The following is a 23,171-nucleotide window of genomic DNA, read 5'->3' as shown; positions in this document are numbered from 1 at the left end:
GGTTAATATTTTTACAGGAGCGAGTCCGGCCGAGAAAGCACCAGAGGTGTAACTGTGGTGTATGAGACACCATCTTTTACGTTGCCTCTTATTTTAGATTATACAATGTATCTTGTGCCAACTTAGGACATATCTTCTTTGTGAAGCATGTAAACTCTAATCCTTTTTATTAAAAGTATTTATATGACCAAGAGGATTATGTCTGTCGCTCTTGATTTATGATCTGATTTGAATAACATGCTATGAGGATCATGTCTGTCCCTCATGGTTCTAATTATTTTTTTTGAGATATTTTAAGACCTGTGGTATATTGTCTTGGATGTATCGTGGTAGAAATTTTTCTACCATGATAAGGGTTCAATGAAAAAAATAAAAAATAAAAAAAAGGATTTGTTGAATTAATAACTTGTGAAAAATCGGTCTGTAAATTTGAGGGTGTTACACTTTCCAACTAAGAAGGCACTTGGAAATAAATAGTGTACGTGCAAATGATCAGCATGGAACTTACCTGAGATATTATATATATTATTTGATTCTTTGATTCAGGAAATACAGATTTATGTATTATATTTGTATATGTATTTATATGAATTAATGATCCAAGTTAAATGATTATGATAATTGATAATTCAGCACATTTTTCATGATAGTGTGTTTTGCAAAGCTGCATTTTTTTAATTTTTATCTCGAAAGCCTCTTTTGGAAGTAACTATTGATGAGAAGTTGAAAGATTATCATGAATAGGGAATGATATAAGCATCTTAATGAGGGAGCTGTTATTTTGGTTGTCTTATTTTGGAAGTAACTATTACTACGTTGTTTTTTTAATCTGGGTTGCTTATATATTAACATGATGTTCACTTTAGGAACAATTAATGAACCTAATTATCAGAAAAACTAGTACTTCACCTTCCTAAAACTTATGAGTAGCTACTGATAAGAAGTAAAAGGATTAGCATGAAGGGGGAAGGATATAAGAATCTGAGTTTATTGTTAGTTCAGTTCTTTAAGTTGTTTGTTATTATGGTTGTTTCAAGAAAAAATAGTGGCATAAATTATCATTAGCCTGATGTTGTCATATGATAAAGATGCTATCATTTTCATTATCTATTGTTAAATTATATTACTATCTGCATATGGAGTGTTGGTTTTTATTAAATTGTTGTAGCAATGTTTCTGTTGTGCATTTCTTCAGTTTATATAAATAGATTACGCACAAACTCTCTGTGTCACCTCACCCTAACCATTTTGGAGGAGAATCAATCTATGAATGCAGAAGTATATTTGTTTAATAGCAAAAACTAAAATAGAATGCTTGGAAAGTACTCTCACCAACTGAAAATGACTTCATTTTTTCACTCCTAAACATTGATAAAGCATACCTAAGGTTTTGGTGTTTTTCTTTCAGTCATAGGAACAAAAGGAAGATGATGGAGTAACTTTGATAGGGACGAAGAAAGGGATGTGAAGTTTCTTCATTAAGAGGAGAAACACTCCTAAACATTAATGAAGCAGACCTAAGATTCTTTGGTGTTTTTTTCGACTACAGGAAAGAAAGGAAGATGATGGAGTAAATTTGATAGGGAAGAAGAATGGGATGTGAAGTTTCTTCATTAAGAAGAGAATGACAAGGCTTATTACTTTTAAGTTGAGGAGTAGATTTGCAAGGCTTATTACTAGAAGGTTTGGATTTTATTTGATTTGGTTTTTCTTGATACTTTCTCTGCTTCAATTCATTAAATGTTGGTGGTGTATCAAGATTTTTTTAAGTCAGTTTTCATTTTCATTTTTATTTTGAGGAACCATAGTTCTTTAATTATATAAATAACTTGTGAATTTCTGTCAGTTTTTGCTTAATTTGGTCTTTTGCTATTTATAGTCATTAGTCAAGCTGTAATGCTTATTTTTGTGGTAACGCAACTGGTATGTTAAATGTAACTCCTTGATGTACACAAGTTCTTCCAGTTCACACATAATCTTCCAGTTCTCGCACCTGTTCCTTGGAGTGTATATTAACTCAATGCTATGCTAAATCTTGAACCTTCTCTCTCATTGTGATAATGTAGGAATTCACTCAGTTATCAGATGAAAAAATTCAAGCAAAAGAAGTCCTTGAAGTTGGATGATTAAATTGTATTGTTTATCAAGTTCCTAAACTTTTCATGCTATTTCAAATATACATACATATACATATATTTATGTGTATATTGTGAGTTAAATTGATCTTAGATTGGCAGTATGCATATAGGTTTATAAGGAATATTATGATTTATTCCAGAAAGAATAAAAATTAAATCCACTCTAGGCATTATAGGTACTAGATAGATCCATTTCTTTTTTCTTAGGGGAATATCAGATGGTTCGTTCCTCTTCATTTATACTAAAAATGGCAAGTCTGTGTAGTTGATTTGTTCTATGACAATGATGGATTATGCACCTTACATCAATCTTTTTGGCCTCCATATGGTTTTTCCCCTTACAGGGAACGAAGTAAACTTTTAGTATACAGTATGTAGAAAGGTTAATCAAAGTACATTAGATTGCTATGCTGAAAAAGCAATCTCTTCCTTATATCTATATGAAGCTCTATCATTCATTTTCAGCTTTCCTTCTACGCTTCATTTCTTTTGCGGTCTATTCTTCTTGAACATCAAATACAAGGATACCATCATATCTTCTAAACATGCTTTAAACTTAATAATTTTCAAGTCTAGAGAAATATCCAAAGCAGTACAGCATGTCATAAAAATCTTTGCTTTGCATAAATGCACTAGTGTATATATAAGTTATATCTTTGCTTTGCTTTTCACATTATGTTTCATTGAAAGCAGATTCCAGGGTATAGAATTATCTGCATAAATCCTTTTTAACCATCTCATGCTTTGATATAATTTGCAGTGCTAGTTGTTCATATTTCTTCTTCTAGATAAAGTACACGTAGACAATATTTTAATTTTTGTGATCTCCAACCATAATATAATCTCTGCATAATTATTGTATTACTTATTAGGCAACATTTTAAAACCCTACTTAATCTTTAATATAGAAATAAATGTGTGGTAGTTTAATTTTTTTTTTTCTAAGAGGACTCCTTTTTAATTCATTATGGGACTATTGATTCCCTTCATAGTTATAGTGATTGTAAATCGTCATTTTAATTGACATCAAAACAAGATATTTTAATATCATTTAAGTCTATTCTTCTAGGACAACACATGAGGAGTAAATGATAATTAAGAAAACAATAGCAAGTTTTTATTGAAAAAGCTTGATAATAAACATAGAATCTAATTATAAATTTTTGTGCAAAGGATCCTTTCAACTAATATAGTTGTCTAATCCGTCTATGAGTTAAATTGATGATAGCTAAGGTTCTAAGTTATTATGAGAATATAAGTGTTTGAATTTTTTTGGGAGGGTGTTAACCCTCAAGTTGGTTGAGCATATTTATTTTAAAAGTCTTAATTGTATCTGCCAGTAATATCATGGCCCATGGGTTAGTATGTATATGGTCATTGCTATGCTCATGCCTCCTAAAAATTTTGTTGTTTTATGCAGATAATTTTATTTTTTTATCTCAATATCTTTTAAATCTTCCTTTTATATAACTTCAAAAAAAATTAATTTTTTCCTAATTTACTAAGCTGCTAATTATTATTTTCCCATGCATGGCACTGGTAGTAAAAGCTAATTAATATTAATATGAAAGCTTGTGGTTATGGGGTTGCAGGGCTTGCCATTTGCATAAAGGCTCACAGCCTTGCTGATTTTCTCTGCGATCCATTTTTCAATTTTATATTTCTTTTATCAATCAATATATCTCTAATAACAATTTGCTAAGGATCCCTTTGGCTACATTTTTTTTTTTGCCTTTTTCTTATTTTGTTCTCTTCTCATAGCCACCTGTACAATGAAAGACATTTTTAAACATTTATATCTAATAGTAAGAAATTTTTAGGTAGATTGGATACACTATGTCATTTGTGGTTTATCTTATTAGAATATTTCAAGTCATTTAAATAAAATTTTACATGTCATTATTTTAATTGATTTTATTCTTATAATAGAATGTATGTTTAATTTAATACCTTTTCTTTCTCCATTATCATTGATGTCATAATGTTTTTATTGGAGAGATCACAAATAACATGGCTTACCTGATCTACCTAATTGGCTGGATAAAGAGAGTTTGATAAGCCCATTTGACTTTTTTTTTACCTGATCCCACATTCTTGCACCAAAAAAAAAAAGAAGAAGAATTATGTTGACATGGACGTTTTCCTATGGAGCAGTTCAAAAAGAGTCCAAGAAGCCTATTTCATGAAAATATTAAATTTTGTCCTTTTCTTCTTCGTCTCCTATCTCAAAGAGAGGTGGAGAGCTGAGAGATGATGTGGGGGTAAGTCTTCTTTTATTGAAAGATCATTCCCAAAGTATCCGTTGTTTTTGTTTTGTTTTGTTTTGTTTTGTTTTTTTTGTTTTTGCAGGGGGTAAGCGTTACTCATATGTTCTGTAGATCATTGGCCAACATATGCCTAGAGCTAGGTCTGTTGCCAAAAAATTTACTCGAGGAATTTTATTAAAGTAGTCTCACGAGAGGTTTCAGATTTTAGGTGACATATGAAAATGTTATTTTAATTAAAATTTTGTGCCAGATAGTAAGGGCTCAATCTTTTGGATTGATATTCCCACACGAGGTTTATTATTGCAATGACTTAAATGCTTTATAAGCTGCCATTTAAATCTTATTCATTGTTGTCTTCTATATTAACTTTTTTTCAGCCGTACCTTTATTGAATCTTGATGAATTCTACCATTTAAGATTTTCCTTGATCCCTGACTATCTTGTGGCTTTGATTTCATCATTATTCTGTATTATGGAATCTGCATCTCAGTTTGCGATATTCCTAAAACCATCAAAGGCATTTTCCCCTTGCCCTTCTATTGTAGCTACATCTACATGTCAGAATATTGTCCTCCTGGCTCAAGGTTTTGATTTCATCATTGTCTCTTTTTGGCTTTACCTTGCTTGGTCCATTAGCATCTCTGCACTCATGCCATGAATAATTATTTTTGCAACAGATAATGGTTTTTATATGGATTTTCTAGTGGCATAAAAGAAACTTCTCTGTTGGTTGTGCAACTGTCTTCTGTGAATTGACGAGTTTATGTCATTAATTACTTGTTTTTTTAATCAAAGGGTATTCTTGGAAGGAAATCCTTACCTCCTGGCGGTTACCATGGTTGTTTCTTCACTTCATTCAGTTTTTGGCATTTTGGCTTTCAAGAGTGGTAAGTTATTTTGTATGACAAGTTATTGACTAAGCATTTTAATGATAGCAACGCCAATGAGGAAACCCTGGTGACTTAGCCTATTTTAACAACTCCATTACCTTCTTCAACAGACATCCAATTTTGGAACCAAAAAAAAAAAGTCTTTGGAAGGCAAAATCTATTGTCCTTAGCTTTATTTCCCAGCTTATTGTATTCCTTTATCTCCTTGACAATGACACTTCGTCGATGATACTTGCAAGTTCTGGCATTGGCTGCATAATTGAGTCCTGGAAAATTGGGAAACCCATGCATATTGAGGTGTCTCCTATAGTCTTCACATTGTGTTTTCTATATGTGAGCATAATTGATCAGTGTGTATTGATACAGAGAATATTGAAATGACACGTGGTTCATGGCAACTGCACAGTCTCTCACTGACCATTGTTTGATATTGTTGGTGACATTCTGATGTTTTCACATTATTTTTCTGGAACAACCTCTGATTCCTATTGCTTTTAGGGTATCTTTTTGGAACAACCTCTGTTTGCTCTTGCTTTTAGGGCTATGTTTTGAAATTACTTTCTAGCTTGACCTGCATTTTTCAATGCCCAATATCTATTTTTTTTCCATACTGGATGTCTGCAATCAGCAATGTGTGTGTGTTGTTTTCTCACCAGCTTGATAGAACGGGGAGGATCCCTATGTTAAAGTTCCGAGATTGAGAATCATATGTACAAAAAAAAAAACATAGGAATATGATGATATTGCAATGAAGTATTTGTCCTATGTTATATTATTCCTCGCTGCATGGTTCTTTGTTTACTCATTGAAGTACGAACGCCACAAGAGCTGGTATTCATGGATTCTGTCTTCACTTACAAGTTGTGTATACATGTTTGGTGACTAGTCTTTCATCTGTGTTGATCTTTCATTTACGAGTGGAAAATGGCAACACAGGAAGTTATAAGTTGCTTGCAACTTGCAGCTGAGCAGGTTGGCCATGGATCATTAACTTGATGAATATGTGTTGTTGTTGTTGTTATTATTATTATTATTATTATTATTATTATTATTATTATTAAAAAAAGCTTAACCTACCCATATGGTTGGGTGTCTCCTATCAAGTTAATCATTCCATTATTTGAGTTAAAATACAAGCAAGATGCAAGAGTAACTAAATAAATTCGGTTAATGATGAAGTTAAACATAATTTTTTTTTGTCTCTTTAATGACTCAATGGATTCTGCTTTAATCTCATGCTATCCTAATTAGAATGTCCTAAATATGGGATGAAGCATTTTGCCAAGGGAGCTTGTGATCTTTTATTTTTTTAATGATGAATTCATTTGTTGTTATGGACCATTTTTTCTATCATGGGTTCCCAAAGATTGATTATAATTGTGTCTCACATAGCAGAATGTAGTAAATGAATTAGAGTGACATTTACTTGGTCAGGGTTTTCTAAACATTTCTTTTACTTTGCTTTTCTTCTCTGGAGTTAAATGCGCATGGTCTTCAATTTATTTGGTCAAGGTTTTTTTTTTTTTTAACATTTCTTTTAAACGTGCAAGTTCTTCAGTTATGAAGGCTAAATGAATCCTACTTTAGTTTAGGCTGTATTTTTTCTCCTTGTTGGAGAAATATGTTAGAATAAATCTGTTTAAAATTTGTTGTTGCATCCTTTTCTTTATGTTTGGACCAAAATAAAATAAATAGTGGGTCAATAGTCGATACCACTACTACAAAATGCCCCCTTACTTGACGGTTATTTTAGAAATTATTTAACGGTTTTTAACCGTCAAGTAATGAGGCACCATATATTTATTTGACGGTTAAATATTTTAGATATTACTTGACGGTTATTTCAAAATAACCGTCAAATGATCACTTAAACATTTGCATATATTGCAGCAATATACTTGACAGTTATTTTAAATAACCGTCAAGTATTTAGTAATATTTGACGGTTATTTTATAACAAGCGTCAAATATGCTTTTGCAAATTCTGTGTGCCAAATACTTGACGGTTATTTCATAATAACCGTCAAGTATTCGTACATACTTGACGGTTATTTTGAAGTAACCGTCAAGTAAACTTATACTTGACATTTCTTTCTAAATAACCGTCAAGTATTTATGATGTGTTTTTTTAAAAGCTGGGGGCTGCTTACAAATACAAAGCAATCAAATATATATACCAGCCAGCCAACAATAAAAAATAATTGAATCATTATTTATATTGAAATTATAATCTAAATATCTTTAATTTATCTTATATCTACCTATACTCTAAACCCGATGCCATAAAAAAATCTATAACTTTACCTACTTTACAAGTTTAAATTTCAAAATTAATTGGCCTCAGACATAAAATTAACCAAAAAAATAAATGTGTATACCAAAACTAATTAGGCCTAACCATTGCTGTTATCCACATGTTAAACACAGCCTGAGCTACCTCTTCAAGGGTTTCCTCTATATGTGCAGCTGCATACTGAATACAGTAGGCATCCTCGAAGTACTGTATGCAAAGAGTTACAACAAATTCAAGTTAATAGCTATCTAATAAAAGTTGTTAAAATTTATAATTTAAGTATCATTATATTTAATATATACCTCGTTGGGTAATGTGGTAAGGGTATGGGTGATAATGTCCTTCAAGAATCTCATCAAGCAATAGCCACAGTCATTACTCTGATCTGGCTGGAGTGGACACTGTGCAAAAAAAATTACATATCAATAAAATAATAGTTAAAAGGCCACGGTTTGTTAATTAAAAACTCATTCCATTAGGTTTACCTTAACTATGACCCATATCTCACAAGAGTCCAATACCCTTAAGCTAGGGGACAAGGTCTTGTTGGTCGCAGTTCGATACAAGACCACAGTTCTAAGAAGGAAATAAAGAATAAATGTTAGAAATTCAATATATATGGATATTAAAATAACAATTAATAAAAATTCAACTTACTTATTAAAAAGCTCTACCATATCTGGCCTAATGCTTGGTTCTCCATTAAGAGGATCAAGATACCAAATTTTTGAAGCAACAGGGTTAACCACAATAAGCATCCAGTGCCCCCTAATAAGAAATAACAAGTGTTATCAAATAAGTAAATATAAAAAATATTTACTTTTACCAAAAGTAGCTAGAAAGTGGCTTACCCTTGACAGTAAGGAGCAAGATATAAAGTATCATTGCTTGCTCCCCTATCCTTAAATTGATTTGAAAGCTGCCTTGCCTGATCTTCAAGAGCTTCTTTTGTAATTCCATTATAGGCAGAGGCATCGTGGGGATTAATCAGCTTGAATCTCGACTCAAGGCCGCCAAGAATCACAAATGAGGTATAAAGGTGGCTTAAGTAAAAAAAAACCAGGTTAATACACACACGTGCACACATACATATATATAATTTAAGTAATTAACTGAGCATTATCGAAGAAATACCTCATGTAGAAGCTCATCAGACTAGTACTGGCCATTTCGTGCTTGAGAATTTCATTCAAAATTTCATCCCGAACAACTTCAAACAAGCCCGGTCTTCCATACAGCCCATCATCAAAACTAATGATATCTCCAATCGCAACTTGACGAGCTATCCTCGTAGCCATCGCATATGTCTTAAGAGAGGCACGATATTTGTATTCTACAGTTGGCACCGGTGCTGCTGGATATTGCGAAACTATGGCTGACTCTTTGGTATGGCCTGACTTACCTTTTAGCTTGCTCTTTCCTTTCAGCTGCACAACAAAAAAGTTAGATATTTATAATTATATTATAAAATTATAAATAATTATTTAAACCGTACCTTTTTCTTTGGAGGCAATGGGTCCTTTGCCAGGTTTGGTGTTACCACTATTACAAGGTGGCTAGGCCATGCAACGAAGCTCCCTACTGCTTCCCCTACCATCTGTGCCTCATCAGTAGGAACAGGCAATGGATAGTTGGGGTCGATGGCAACAAGTAGAGAAACTCTAACATAGTTGGGTGAGGGGATGATTATGGATTGTGTCCCTGAGAATGTTGTACACACGCCCTGTTGCAACCACTTTACGTTCAGGAGTGTCTGCCAAACAATTGCAATCGTTCTCGCCCTAATTAAACAAACAATGACAATCAGTTTCTAAAATAAAAATAATTAGACAAATTCATAAGGTAAAACATATTACCTCAAGTAGTTTTTCTGAGGGGACTGTGCAGCTATCTTTCTGACTACGGCTAATCTCACCCAAAGTCCTCCCAAGGACTTGCCCTTTCAACAACATGTCAATTAATGCTGCCTGGGCTAGTAGTTGCTGCTTCATAACGGCTTGCTCTTCTCTCAACTCTTGGACCTTGGACGAAGAAGCTGATGTTCACTTTTTTATCTTGCCAAAATATTGCTTCTTCGTGACTCCGAAGCCAACACCCCTGACACAACCAAGGTGGTCAGCAATTCCCAATGCCCTAGCCAAGATATCCTCATCCTCAGGAAGGTTGCCCTGTGAGACTTCTTGAGAGATGGAATCCTGTGTAGAGTAAATATGTTTAGTTTGGATATTCATAATTAATTATTAAGTAGTAGATAAATATAATACTTACAATCTTTTCAGTAACCTCCTTCACGCGGGGGTTGTTAATAATTCCTTCTTTATTAGTGCGGGCCAATGCCCAGAGCTTATGGCGGGATATGGTAACCTCTGATCCCTCCTCCTTTAATTGTTTTTGCTCAATGCCTGCATGCCCCAACCTCTCTGCTCTATAAGGATATTCGTTCTTCACTACTCTCTTCTTATTATGTGTACTTAATTCCTTGACGAGTTAATAACAAAAATTTTTGTTAGTACATACACATATAATCAATAAATAATACCAAACTTGAAATTTAAGAAACATTAATACCTTGAATTCCTTGTCATGCTGTGAGGCAACAAAAGTATCCCAATCCTCTTGTTTTACCAAAGGCTGTAATAAGGGAGGAACTCGAGCTACAAATTCAGCATCAGGATCTTTCAAATATTTCTGTGTGATAAAATATCTGAAAGACCGTAGTGCCCTCCCAGCCTTTTGTAGGACAAAATCTTGCCTACTCTTATCAATATCAAATCCTGACTACAAAATAAAATAAATAACATATCAAATGCATTAATTTTAAAAATAGTTTATACCAAAATATACTTAGTAAAATGTAACTTACTGCTACAGTATCCCAAATAAGAGCCTTCGTGGCCTCATCTACTTTGCGCCATGATTTTACTGTGATAAGCATAGTAGTCTTTGCCACCACCCCAATATAACTTATGAATTTTGAGGATTTAATTGCTTGCCCTTTCTTGTTCCATTGCACATCAATTTTTTTTCCTGCAGCTCTTGTTTTTGTCACCTCTTCCATTATCGTTAGGCCTCGTTGAATGTTATTGTACTCCTACTCTAGCTTTTTCTGTGTACTCGGAACCTCAGTCAAATTTGTAACTAGAATTGATGGAGGGGTATCAACAGACTCGCTATCAGAAGCCATTTATCTGTAAAGGAAGACAATTAAATCAAACATTAAATAACTTAAACAAAATTCACATAATTAATTCAAACATTAATCAACTTAAATAAAAAGAACACAATTAATCAACTTAAACAAAATGCACACAATTAATTCAAATATTAATTAACTTAAATAAAAAGAACACAATTAATCAACCTAAACAAAAAGTTTTATCATTCAAGTTCTCATATAACTTAATTATACTCAATCAAGTTACCCAACAATAATTGATATAAAAATTTTATCCCAACAATCTATTTTGTCCTATAAATTCAATATAACTTAATCATATCTAATCAAGTTATCCAACAACAAAATTAATCACCATCATCACAACAAGGGAAGCAAATTTTCAACAAATTCATAAAATGCCCAACAGTAAATTAATTTTCATATAATCTTAAATTTAATTTCAAAACTAACAAAGAACTGAAAACAAAAGCCTATATACATTCAATCACAAATCGTAGTTCTAATGAACAAAAAATTCATATTCCAATTGCTAATTCCAATCAACTTTCTAATTACAATCAATTGACAACAATATCACAAGGAAGAAGGATAGGCCAACTTACTTAAGAGAGGCAGAGCACGAGGACGAAGAAGAAGAGCAGGGGAAGGAGGAAAGAAGACAACTCGCGTTTTGCACTGTTGAGAAGCAAGTAGGGGAATTTGAAGTCAGATTTACCCGAAACACTAAACCTAAAAATGAATTAAACAGATGAAGAAGAAATTAAACTCACATATGAAAGATGGAGAACGAACCCAAAACGCTCGAAATGAAGACTTGGATGAACGAACAACCCACAAACCCTAAAAAATGGAACCTACAAGCAAAACTCAAGAAGAATCGAGTCTAAATCTATGTTTTTGGGCAGTTTTAGTGACGGAAAATGATTTCTGAGCACTTTGGGTGTATTTTTAAAAACGTTCGAGTTGCAGAAATATGAAAATGAAAGGTTCTGGAGCGTAAATTTAAAAGGCAATATAATAACCGTCAAGTATTCATTACTTAATGCTTGTTATTAAATAACCGTCAAATAAAACTCAGACATACTTGACGGTTATTAGTAAACAAGCATCAAGTAATTAACTTTTTTTATTTTTCCTTTTGAACCATATATTTGACGCTTTTTTACAAATAACTGTCAAGTCTTCCGAAATATACTTGACGGTTATTGTAAAACAAGCGTCAAATATATTTATAAAAAAATCAAATCTGGGATGCATATATATATATGACGGTTATGCCAATATAACCGTCAAATATATACTAAATTAGCGCCTTTTTTATTTGTCATTTTTCACTTATAACCGTCAAATATAAGCCGTCATATTTAGCTTATTCTATTGTAGTGTACCCTTCCATAGTAAAATCTTGTTTGCTACTCAACAGAGTACTAAGGAAAACATAAAGCTCTCTTTCTCATTCTTGTGGTCAATAAGTTTCTTGGTTCACAAAATTTGTAATATCTTCATTTTATGATGGAAAATTGCTGCAGGTTTTATCAGGATGTGCCCTCAGTTCAGCAACTAGGAGCTTAAACCTGTTGCTCATCTTCCTTGGAGGCAGATGACTTACAAGTTTCTCAACACAATCATTGGTGATCTTTTGGCCTTTGTCATTAAGATACCAACATTACATTGGCTATCTGTTTTCCATGATGGTAAGATTGGTTTCTCATCAGTTAATGGGTCATCTGTATTTGAACTTTTAACATATTTTGCAACTGATGAAATGTCTGTAGCAGCATCCACTTTAGTCTCTACTCATGTATAATAGAGTACTGAAGTTTAGTTTGGCTGAGAAATGTTAAATGTGGACCGAGAACCTTTTCTGAGATGTAGATGAAGCTTAGGTTTCGTTATTATGATGGGAATTGAGAAAGGCATATCCCATAAGACAGGGGCTCTTTTAAAATGAGAATTTTTGAAACTGAAAAGGTGGTTCAGCTTTGCTGGGAGGAACAGGAAACTAAAAGGACAAATCAATCCCCTAGTTGCATCTATATCACGGTTTTTATTTCCTTACCTTGGCCATCTCTAACCAATTTCTGTAGTTGCTACATAGCTGAGAGGTTCATTGCTACATCCCTTTTTTCTTTTGCCTTGCTTTTTTTTTTTTTTTTCGATCAGACTTTAATGGCAGTTCAGAATGATTGAAGTATATAGCCAGCTTTGACGTTTACATCTGAATTCAATGTATGTGCTTTTTCTATCAGCTTGTTACGTTTAATTCAATGTTTCAACTTTCAAATCCTCTCACATTGATGGCATTGTTTGTGTCTAGGTGTACACTATGCGGAATATCTTTTTCGCACCCACAAATGAACAACTGATCAGCAATGGTTTTCTAAAAGGATAATTAAAAGCTTAACTTCTCAGCATCCATTGACAACTATTCAACGTGGGATTTAGACATCTCATACATAGTCACCATCTTGATTAATTTTGTTTAATGTGTTATTAACTCATTCCCTCAAAGTTTGATCTTCGGTTTGTGTGTTGCTTTGATTGGATAGTTGCTCTGTTAGATGCAATAATCTTATTATTTGCCTATGCAGGGTGAAACCAGACCATTCAAGCCTTATACTGCTCGTTATCATGTTCCATTCCAAGCCCCACACAATACATCTCCATCGTGGTACTTTATCAAGAGAGCTCCTGCATACAGCATTGTCATGTCGTCATCATTAATAGAGGATTTTTTATTGCAGCAAAATCACAGTATCTTCTACGAAATCCTCAACTAAATGCAAGCATTTATTTTTCAGCTTGAATATAATATTTTTCCTTTGTATATTTACAAACATTTTGCATATCTAGATTAGAGGGTTAGAAAGCGTTTATTAATTGATTCAAGAATTGGAGAAACATCGTAAAGAGATGGGAAAGAAAAAAAGGGTAAGGAAAACAAGAATTTTAACAATCGTGTTGCAACTGATGAAAATAAGGTTATCTAGAAAATGGATGAAGTAAATTTAAGCGTTTTGCATTTTTTGATATTCAATTTAAATGACTTTTCTATAGAAGGGCATACTTTAGCAATTGTTATATTTTTTTAATAGAAAAAAAATGAAGGTTTCTCAGAATGGAAGTCTGTCAGTAATTAAGGATACAGGTGAGCTTCCTAAAGTTTAAGATGCATATGAAAATTTTCATTTTGAGGTAAGAAATAAGTGCATTAATATTGTGTAAATAGTTGTTATGATTGAATAGTATTTATTAGTAGTTATTAAGCTTTATTGGACCTTACTCTTTTGTCTTCTCTCTTGATCTACATAGATAGACAGTTGTAGCCAATTATTCATATCCGAGAAATATTTCTCTTTAAAAAATATCACATAGCATCTCTTGTTTCTTCCTCTCTGTGCCTTTCTATTCTTCCTTTCTCTCTCTTCCCTTGTGATTATTATGCAATACATTATGTGCAAAATAATTAATTTGGTGAAAAGATTATATTTGAATTCTAAATATCTTTTGGTGTTTTGATTTTTAAATTTAAGATTACTTTTTAGTGGGGAGTTTCAGTCGTTTTACATTACACAGACATCTTAATTTATCAAATTTTTATTTTACTATTGAATCACATAGTCTGAGATTCTGAATTCTAAGTTTGGTAGCATTCAAGTTGACTTTCATTGTATATGTTTTTTTTTTAAAAAAATTATTTCTCAACCTTGAATTCCATATTTAATGGAATTTTTTTCTCTTGCATATTTTCTTTTTTTTTTCTTTTGAAAAAGAATGTAATTTTGAACATTGAATTTGTGAAAAAAAGTCCAATATGAGGTGACTATAGGATATATAATGAGGGTAATATTTTTAAAAATTTAATTTGTAAAACACAAAATCAAATGAATTATTTTAGAAACATCGTACAGTGATACTACTAAATAACAGCAATATATATCAGATGCTTTTAGTGAAGCTACAGTCAAAGTAATTTTTGTAGTTGAGTCTTTCGTCATTTTAGAAGAAGTAAAATTAAATTTTATAGTTTGGTACTTCTCCTTATTTAAAAGCTATGGAGGAGATTCAAAAGGTTGGTTTGAACATATTAAATTTGGTTTGAAAAAATTGCTCAGGTTAGTACAGTTATTTGTAAATATGTCATTTGTTATTTATATATTTTTTCGATTTTCATGATTTTTTTTTTGGTTTGTAGTGGATTTTTCAAGTTATTAGGAAAAATTCTGTCCTAATTTTTCTTGTGGTAATTAGGGAGACTGCATAACAATAGCAGGTTGTGAAGAAAAATTATATAAGATGAAATTTCTTAGTATATAACATTCAACGTCTAATTTTTTTTTTATTTCAATTGGCTTTGTTTCTTTTAAGTTAATTTTTTTGTTCTTTTTTTAAAAGAAAACGAAGGGTTGTCGGAATGATATAAAAATTTTGCATGAGATGATTTTAGATATATAAGGAGATCTCTTTCGGGTTATCAAATACTCTTGGAGATCTTCTTAGTATATGTAGAATCATCTTGTGTAAGATTTTTATATCATTTCGATACTGTTGGATTCCTTTAAAAAAAGAAACAGAAACGTTAATTTAAAAGAAAGAGTCAATTGAAATAAAAAAAATTAGATATTGAATATTATGTCAAAATAGTTTAGATCATATAATTTTCATTCACCATCCATTATTAGTGAGCCGTTCACCCAAATACTATGAAAAAAATTAGGATACAATTTTTTCAATGATTTGAAAAATTCACTAAAAAAAGAATAAGAAAAATAGAAAGAATATATAAATAATACATGATATGTATGCACATAGTCGTATTAATCTGAACAGTTTCTTTAAACCAAATTTTATATGTTTAAACCAAACTTTTGAATTCTTTCTATAACTTTTGTATAAGGAGGAGTAATAAACCTTAAAATTTGATTTTATCTCCAAGATAATGGAGCACCCATCAACAAAAATTACTTTGACGGCAGTTTCACAAAAGATTTTATCTCCAAGTTGCATTGACTATAGCGATATGCCTTCCTATTTTTCTACCTTGTCTCTCTCCTCCTCTGTTTCTCTCTTCTCTTTCCCCCTCTTTGTTCTTTCCAAATTACAATTACTTATCAGATGCCATGCGATAGTTTTGGAAGAAAAACCATATTTCTCACATATAAATACTTGGATACAATTCTCTATCTATATGGATGAAGGAAAAAGATAAAAGAGTAAAGCCTAATAATTAGTAATAAAAGCTATACAATAATAACCACTATTGAACAATATTATAGCACTTATTTTTTAATCTCAAAATGAAATTTCTTATGCATTTTAAATTTTAGAAAGCTCAATTGTATCTTTAATTATTGATAGATTTTAATTTATAAAAACCTCTTCATTTTTTCTATAAAAAAGAATATAACAACATTTATTAAAATACGCCCTTCTATGGAAGAGTCATTTCGATTGAATAAAAAAAAAATGCACAATCACCTATTATACTTAAATTTGCTTTATTAATTTTTTTGAATAACTCTATTTTCATTAATTACAGCAGGGTTGTTAAAGTTATTCTTTTTCTTTACTATCTCTTTACGAATTTTTTCCTCTGATTTTTTGGTCGATTAATAAATGTTTTTTGACCTCTCCTCTGGAGATGCAAAAAGCTTGTAAATATATCGAGGAAGGTGATGGAAGAAGAGTGGGGCCACGGCGAGCTGGAGGCTGAGGAGAAACGCTGATGAGGGAGCCAAGTGCGAGCGAATGAGGGAACTGAGGATAACATTTGATTAATGGCAACAGGTCATCCGCACTAAGTTGCTTAAAATTCATCATAGTTTGATACATATGATGTCTAAGATGAATTTCCCTATATTTTCTGATGTTATCCTCTGTTTCTGTTGTGCAGGTATGCTAAACCAGCACTAGTGCATGATATTGCTGAAGGTAATTATAGTAACTTTTTTTTTTTTTTTTAATTTTCAAGTTGTATACCTGATGCTTCCATGATTCTGTTTGGTACACATGAAGTTTTTTAATATACTTGTTTTTTTAATGTGATTGTCTTCTACACTGCAACAACAGATGGCTTTAATAACATGTACTTATGAAGAATGTGTTGGCTTTAATAACATGTGAATGTGAATGTTTTGTTGACATAAAAGTTAACACAACAGGCATCAAATCATTATAGAAATCATACTTCAAGTGTGTTTGCAGCATCATTTTTAAAACTGGACCCAAGAAGCCTTCCATGAATTAAGCCATAAAATAATTAAGGAATCTCATGAACACACACACATATATATAATGTGAAGACTGAGTATGGTGCTGCCATTGCTTAACTTGAAGTTTCACATAGCAGTTTCTTAAAACTTTGTCATATTATCCAACGACGTTTGAGTTTGATCCATGAAGAGCCAAACTCAGTCACTTATCATTTAGGTTTAGTCTCAATCATTTTAATCAGTTAAACACCAATCGATTTATTTGGCAGCACAGAGACTTTCATTATTTAATTTATTTCACCCGTATACACATACTTTACTATCTTATCATGACTCTCAATGGGAAGCTTTTTGTTTTCGAGATAAAATTCCGCTTTTTTACCCCTTCACAAAGTAAAAAGTTTCAGTTTCATTTCAATCCTAAAAGATTATTTTAAAATTAATAAACTAATAAAATAACTTAAAAAGCTTAAAAAAATAGCGCCAAGGTCAAATAAATAAAATAAAAATGGCATCAAGTCGGGGTGGGGAAATTAGTGCAACATGTCAGAAATGTAGCCTAAACTATATACTACCTCCGTTTTAAATTATATGATACTTTTGAAAGAGTTTTTTCATCTCAAAATATAAGACACTTTGAGTAGATTAAAGTTTTATTAAATGCACCAATTCTAATATTACCCTTCCTCTTTTTGTAATTAATTTTCGTTTCTTTTCTTTTCAATATGTTAAATGATGGCTATTTTTGAAATTTTATATTTTTATTTTGAAAAGAAAATGTTGTTAAGTGTATTTAATGAGATTTATTGATATGTGAAATTTTGTCTAAAAGTATCTTATAATTTAGGATGGAGGGTGTTATGTAGGTTACAGTTATTTCCTATTACTTATTTAAAAAAAATAAATTGGAATAGCTTAGAAATTATCCCCTATTCATATCCTAGGCAACAATTTTACAACTGTAAAAATGTTTTGCCTGAAGGCAAGAATGTTGGAGTGAGCTGGAGATCTTTTAATGCAAAGTCACCATCTTGCTTCTTGAATTCCTTACTCGCTTGTTGTTTCAGGTTCCGCGAGATCCAGCTCTCACCATTCAGGAGTTTGAAACTGCTCCACAGCTCATAACTGTCTCCTTTTGCAAGCATCCCCGATGACAGGGATCTTCTTGTGGCGGTCCTCTTGCTACCCTCAGCTCCGCTGTGCGTAGTCTATTCTTTGCTGCTAACCAAAGGTGAACCTTGATTGTTTCAAAAGTATTTGCATTTGCATAATAGCTGTCAACATCTTCTGTTCGGTTTTTTGAAATTTGTTTTGGGTTTCGACTCAACTAAGAAAACAGTTTTTTGATATAAATTGAGCCATAGTCAACAGTCTGATCATCTGATCTCGTTGGATTTTTAAAACGTTGTTACAGCGAATGCTCATCAGCATGGCCGTTGTTGTCGCTCAGACTTATCTGGAGTGAGCCTAGAACTATGCTTAATTCTGCCTTTAATTTGCAGGAGACTAATCCTCACCTGGGCATTGATTGCAATGGCAATGGGACTAATGACATGTGTGAACAAAATGTATACGAAACCTTAATCGGAAAGCAGCAGCAGATCTTGCTTGCGACTCAAGTTGTTAAGATGATATTGAAAATTGATGTTATTTTGCCATCTGATTATTAATCATCAGGTTTAAACTAGTTTCCCACGTTCAGATTCCGAGTAATATGTTGGGTTTAGATTTTGTTTCATGGTAGAGGTGTGTTTCACTAGTCATATTGTTGAGTGTTAACATACTTGAGACTTTTAAAATGTTCAAATTATATAATTGGGTTGGGTCCTTGGAAAAATAGACCAGTTCAAGGAAAATTGTTTAAACTGAGTCCAAATCACACTAGTGCCAAGATTAGGATTTTAATGTCTGACGCTGCGGCAATTACGTGTAATTCAAGACTCATTCGAGGAATACAATTTAACGGACTCTAAATCAAACAATATAATCAAATATGCTTGGAAATTTTGTACTCACAAATTTTGATAAATTTGATTCATTTGGGGGGTTAGGAAAATGAAGATTTAATGAGTAATTCTGCAACTGATAAATAATCTAATGGTAAAGTATAATCATAATAGTATGAGAATCTTGATCTATATCAACTATTTGAACTTGTACATTCAATGAAGAGTTGAATCAGATAATCTGTTGTTGAAGTTAGAAACAATATTATCGAACTTCACTTCCATTACCTTGATATTTAAGTCGTTAAGTTTGATATATAATACAACTTAAGTCATTGCTCTAGATCAGCCAACACACACATGCACACTCTCATAAGTTATAAATGATACAGCTTACTATTTCATATTTGACTCGCATCTAGTTACCTAATTACAATACACTTTTTGCATGTCCAGTGTCAACTCATCAGATATCAATTGTCATATAAATATATATATATATATATATATATATATAGCAACATGAACAACCCACCATGCATAACATGGCTTTCCAGTTGAGGGAATGAACATTTGGAGTTTGGACAAAGCCGAAAACTAGCTAAGCTAAGGTTAATTGGCTTACATTAGTACATTACATAAGATACACAGTGATGAAGCAACCTAACCTAAGTAGCTAGTCCTTGTTAGCAGAAAGAACCATGTGAGCAAGCGAGAGGGCCAGCTGCTGAGGTAATAGAACTCACAAACTGTGAAGGTCTGGCGGCCAAACTCACAGTCTTACTGTAAACAGAAGAAGCTCCTTCTTCTCCAGATGATCTGAAGAATGCGCCATTCAGCATCAGATCTCCTTCTGACTTCCAATTCCATCTCTTCCATTCACTATCTGATGCCCTAAAGTGTTTTGTCACCTGAAGTTTAATAATTCCCCTTACTCATCATCACATTCTCAATCCAAAACCAGACAAAAACACACAATCAATCACAAATTTACGCACACAAGCAAAAAGACAACAGTAAGTCCTATACATTGATTGTGCTTTGTTTATAGTCCTTGTGATTTTATTTTATTGTTCTCACTCTCTTTAGTTTGATTCGTCTGAGATCTTAGTTCCTATTGTATTTAAAATACACAAAAATACCATAAATTGGCACTGACAGTTAATTTTGCTATAACACTATTAAATTCCTTGCTAACATGGCAAAAATATATATTCACATGGAAATAAACTGACTAGGTATGATTAAAAGTAAGCTGTGAGGGGAGGAACAGTAGCTTTCTTTTATATTTGGTTTAAATAGAATATGAGAAATGAAAACGTGATTAAATACACGTCAGCAAATGAGTTAATAGAATCAATTATATGTCAATAAAATTAAATCCATTCGCGCTAGGTCATGATTCTTATTATGTGTATTTTTAAAACTATAGAAACTAACATTGGAGATGGATAAAATTAAAGGAATTGCGGAGAACAAAATAAAACTATACAAACTAAAATCAAAACAACGTTAAGCTGTGTCCCCCACCTCTTTGTGTTCTCCATCATCTGGAGCAAGAAATCTATTGCCTTGGCTGAAAATGGTGGGATTGGAGCTCCCTCCTATTGCATAATGTTTCCAATGGCTGTAATCATTGTTCACCACATGAAAGTATCCGTACCTGCATCTGCAATTTATTTTCCATTCCACTTTCAGAACCAAGCAATACAACAAATTAGCCTTGTCTTCTGATTTTCTTAACATCGATCGAATAACTCAACAACATTAAATATATATATATATATATATATTACCTAGGCATTCTTCCTCCAAGCCCTTCTCCGAAATGATTGTACGCGACGGTGACCTGCATATTCCGGTCCTTCTCATACGAATCGCTGTGTCCCAAAAGCATAACTTTTTCATGGTGGGTCATGTAATTGTTCGAAATGGTGATCGCTGTCGATCCATGAACCACGTCAATCAACCCATCGTAGCACCTAGACAAGTAACAATGGTCCACCCAGACATGGGTCCCGCCGAAGATCGAGATCCCGTCGCCGTCCGACCTTGAACTAAACCGATACTGGCGGGGAGATACTCTCACAAACCCAGAATTTCCTCGTACACAGTCATGAATATGCAAGCCATGAATGATGATGTTGGTCTTGCGTTGTATTTTGATACAAGGTCCTCCAGCAATGTGGATGGTGGCTCCTCGGCCGTCGATTGTTTTGTGGGAATTAACGAGGAGGTCCATCTCGAGCCTGATGTTCATGTCTGTTTTGAAGATGATCCATAAAGGTTCTTCTTGGATGACGCCGTATCTTAAAGTTCCGGGTTTAGGGTTCATGGGGTGGTCGCCCGGGTCGGTGACAACGTATGTTTGGCCATCCCTACCTCCGACAGTGTGTCTGCCGAAGCCGATAGCACAATCGGCCAAACGCCGGCGATTGTGATGCCAATTGGGATCACATCTCCAGCAATCATCAATGGGGTTGCCAGTTCCACAAGAAACGAACCCTAGATTTCTCCTCGAGGCATTGGCGCTTCTGCGAGATCAATTATATGCAATTTGAATTTTGGAAACGATACTCATATTTTTAATTCCAAATAAACTATAAAAAAGATTAATGTAATTGAATTAAAAAATTTTAAGTATAACAAATATTAAATAATAATATTTTTTGGGGGAAAAAAACTCATTCTCCAGTTTTCTCTTTAACGCATCAAACAAAGCATCAAACTGAAGTTTGTGATTATTGTTGGATGCAGACTATTATATATTTGCGTTGAGCTTTGAATAAAAAAAAATGGAATGAGATAAAATGTTAAGCGGTTTTTTAAATATTATATAGCTATAGTATATAGTATACATGCATTTTTATTAAATTATATTCACATATTATTTATCACATAATATCAGATAGAAGCACTTAAAAAAAGACTAGTTCGGATATAATCTATAACACACACATTTCGGAAGCAGCACAAACAAATTGTTGCATTGGTACAAACCTTATTTTAGTGGAGGAAATTAATCCAAGCAAAAGAAAAAAAGACAAAAAAAAAACGAACAGAAAATGGCTCATTCTATTCCATATACAAAATGAACATGTGAGATCTTTCTCCCGTTAATATAGGAAGATTTTTTCCAGAAAAAAAAAAACCGTTTTTTTCATTTACTAACTACAACTATAAAATACTCTCCCTCGCCCTTCTCTTTGAACTCACATTCCTTTTCCATGTACTAAATATGTATACTAGATATTATAAAAGCGTCTTTTTTTTGGCAATATAATATATATATATATATATATAGAGAGAGAGAGAGAGAGAGAGAGAGAGAGAGAGAGAGATCAGATATGAAGAAGATAACATACATTTCAACTTGTTTAACTACAAGCTCAGGATCTTGAAGTGGGGAAGAAGAAATGAAAGCAGGGCAAAGAAGAAGCAAGAACTGCAATATAAGGAACAGTAAAAATGCCATTTATAGAAAGTTTCTTCTTTTAGAGGAAAAAGAAACAGATATACCAGACGAGAATTATTATCAATTACTAGCAGACTGATGAAAATGCAAGCGAGGATGATGACCTTTATATAAGGATTCAGTTTAAGTGAGGATCTAACTTCATTAATTAATAAATTAAACAAAAACCTCATTTTGTTTTTTAGCTAAAGGGATCTAGCCTACACTCCCCCTCACAATTTCTTAATTTATTGGGAGAATCACGGTGAAGTTCTCAAAAGATTAAATTAATGGCAGTTAACTTTTTGATAAAATTTCATGATAAATGAGTTATAAATTTCTATATAGACAGTTGCAAACTGAAAGGTATGTTCAAAATTTAAATGTTTTATTTGTAACTTAATTTTCAAGAGATTTTATTGGGGAACCTATTTTTCGTTAATTTATTCTTTCAGGACTTAATTTTCATTCTTCCTAATTAATTAATTCAAGCAACCCAAATTTTTTATAAAAATGTGAACACATACTTTAATTAACAAACAATTCATAGTTGATCCAAAGTTGAATCCATGAAATCATTAAAGGTTGATACAATATGAAATCAATAAAGGTTGTTACAGTTTATAAGGATTTGGTGTCTAGTCTATTATCTTTAAAGTCATACATTCAAATTATCATGCTATCAATCTGAAGCGTTTTTTTTTTTTAACTCACATGTATAAATAAGAGTAATTTTGTTTGAGGCATCGTCAGACACTAAATTTAGGTACATCTCCCAATGAGAATTCAAATT

At 32.5% G+C, this 23,171-nt stretch overlaps 2 protein-coding genes and 2 long non-coding RNA genes across 4 annotated transcripts; 2 read left to right on the top strand and 2 right to left on the bottom strand.

The window, feature by feature from the left end:
- Positions 1-7,678: 7,678 nt before the first annotated feature.
- LOC129308973 (uncharacterized) lies at positions 7,679-9,579 on the bottom strand. Its single transcript, XM_054950328.1, has 7 exons — positions 9,445-9,579; positions 9,084-9,311; positions 8,723-9,015; positions 8,440-8,631; positions 8,074-8,164; positions 7,891-7,989; positions 7,679-7,795 (listed from the first exon to the last, which is right to left on the bottom strand). The coding sequence occupies exons 1-7, from the start codon at positions 9,577-9,579 to the stop codon at positions 7,679-7,681; spliced, it is 1,155 nt and encodes a 384-aa protein (XP_054806303.1).
- Positions 9,580-12,466: 2,887 nt separating this feature from the next.
- Positions 12,467-13,560, top strand: LOC129308026 (uncharacterized). The gene is made up of 3 exons (XR_008592527.1): positions 12,467-12,809; positions 12,930-12,995; positions 13,084-13,560. It is a non-coding gene; the product is annotated as an uncharacterized LOC129308026 (long non-coding RNA).
- A 2,740-nt stretch (positions 13,561-16,300) lies between these two features.
- On the top strand, positions 16,301-18,704 carry LOC129309604 (uncharacterized). Its single transcript, XR_008592933.1, has 4 exons — positions 16,301-16,553; positions 16,660-16,697; positions 18,046-18,209; positions 18,481-18,704. It is a non-coding gene; the product is annotated as an uncharacterized LOC129309604 (long non-coding RNA).
- A 785-nt stretch (positions 18,705-19,489) lies between these two features.
- LOC129308972 (probable pectate lyase 5) lies at positions 19,490-22,572 on the bottom strand. The gene is made up of 5 exons (XM_054950327.1): positions 22,468-22,572; positions 22,290-22,369; positions 20,721-21,458; positions 20,455-20,593; positions 19,490-19,835 (listed from the first exon to the last, which is right to left on the bottom strand). Exons 1-5 carry the CDS (start codon positions 22,570-22,572, stop codon positions 19,611-19,613), a joined length of 1,287 nt encoding a protein of 428 aa, XP_054806302.1. The 3' UTR covers positions 19,490-19,610.
- Between the last annotated feature and the right edge of the window lie 599 nt (positions 22,573-23,171).

Source organism: Prosopis cineraria, unplaced genomic scaffold, assembly GCF_029017545.1.
Source record: "Prosopis cineraria cultivar Desert tree isolate PC_DT_omini unplaced genomic scaffold, ASM2901754v1 PC4, whole genome shotgun sequence".
NCBI lineage: Eukaryota > Viridiplantae > Streptophyta > Magnoliopsida > Fabales > Fabaceae > Prosopis > Prosopis cineraria.
Note: the sequence above shows the minus strand (reverse complement) of the source record. Positions and strands in the feature narration are given on the sequence as shown.

Coding starts and splice junctions, on each gene's coding strand:
- LOC129308973 (XM_054950328.1), bottom strand. CDS start 9,579: ATGAAGCAGCAACTACTAGCCCAGGCAGCATTAATTGACATGTTGTTG. Junction 9,312..9,444: donor CCTCAGAAAAACTACTTGAG/GTAATATGTTTT, acceptor TGGTTGCAACAG/GGCGTGTGTACAACATTCTC. Junction 7,990..8,073: donor AGATATGGGTCATAGTTAAG/GTAAACCTAATG, acceptor TTTTTTGCACAG/TGTCCACTCCAGCCAGATCA.
- LOC129308972 (XM_054950327.1), bottom strand. CDS start 22,572: ATGAGGTTTTTGTTTAATTTATTAATTAATGAAGTTAGATCCTCACTT. Junction 20,594..20,720: donor CTTGGAGGAAGAATGCCTAG/GTAATATATATA, acceptor AATAAATTGCAG/ATGCAGGTACGGATACTTTC. Junction 19,836..20,454: donor ATGATGGAGAACACAAAGAG/GTGGGGGACACA, acceptor ATTAAACTTCAG/GTGACAAAACACTTTAGGGC.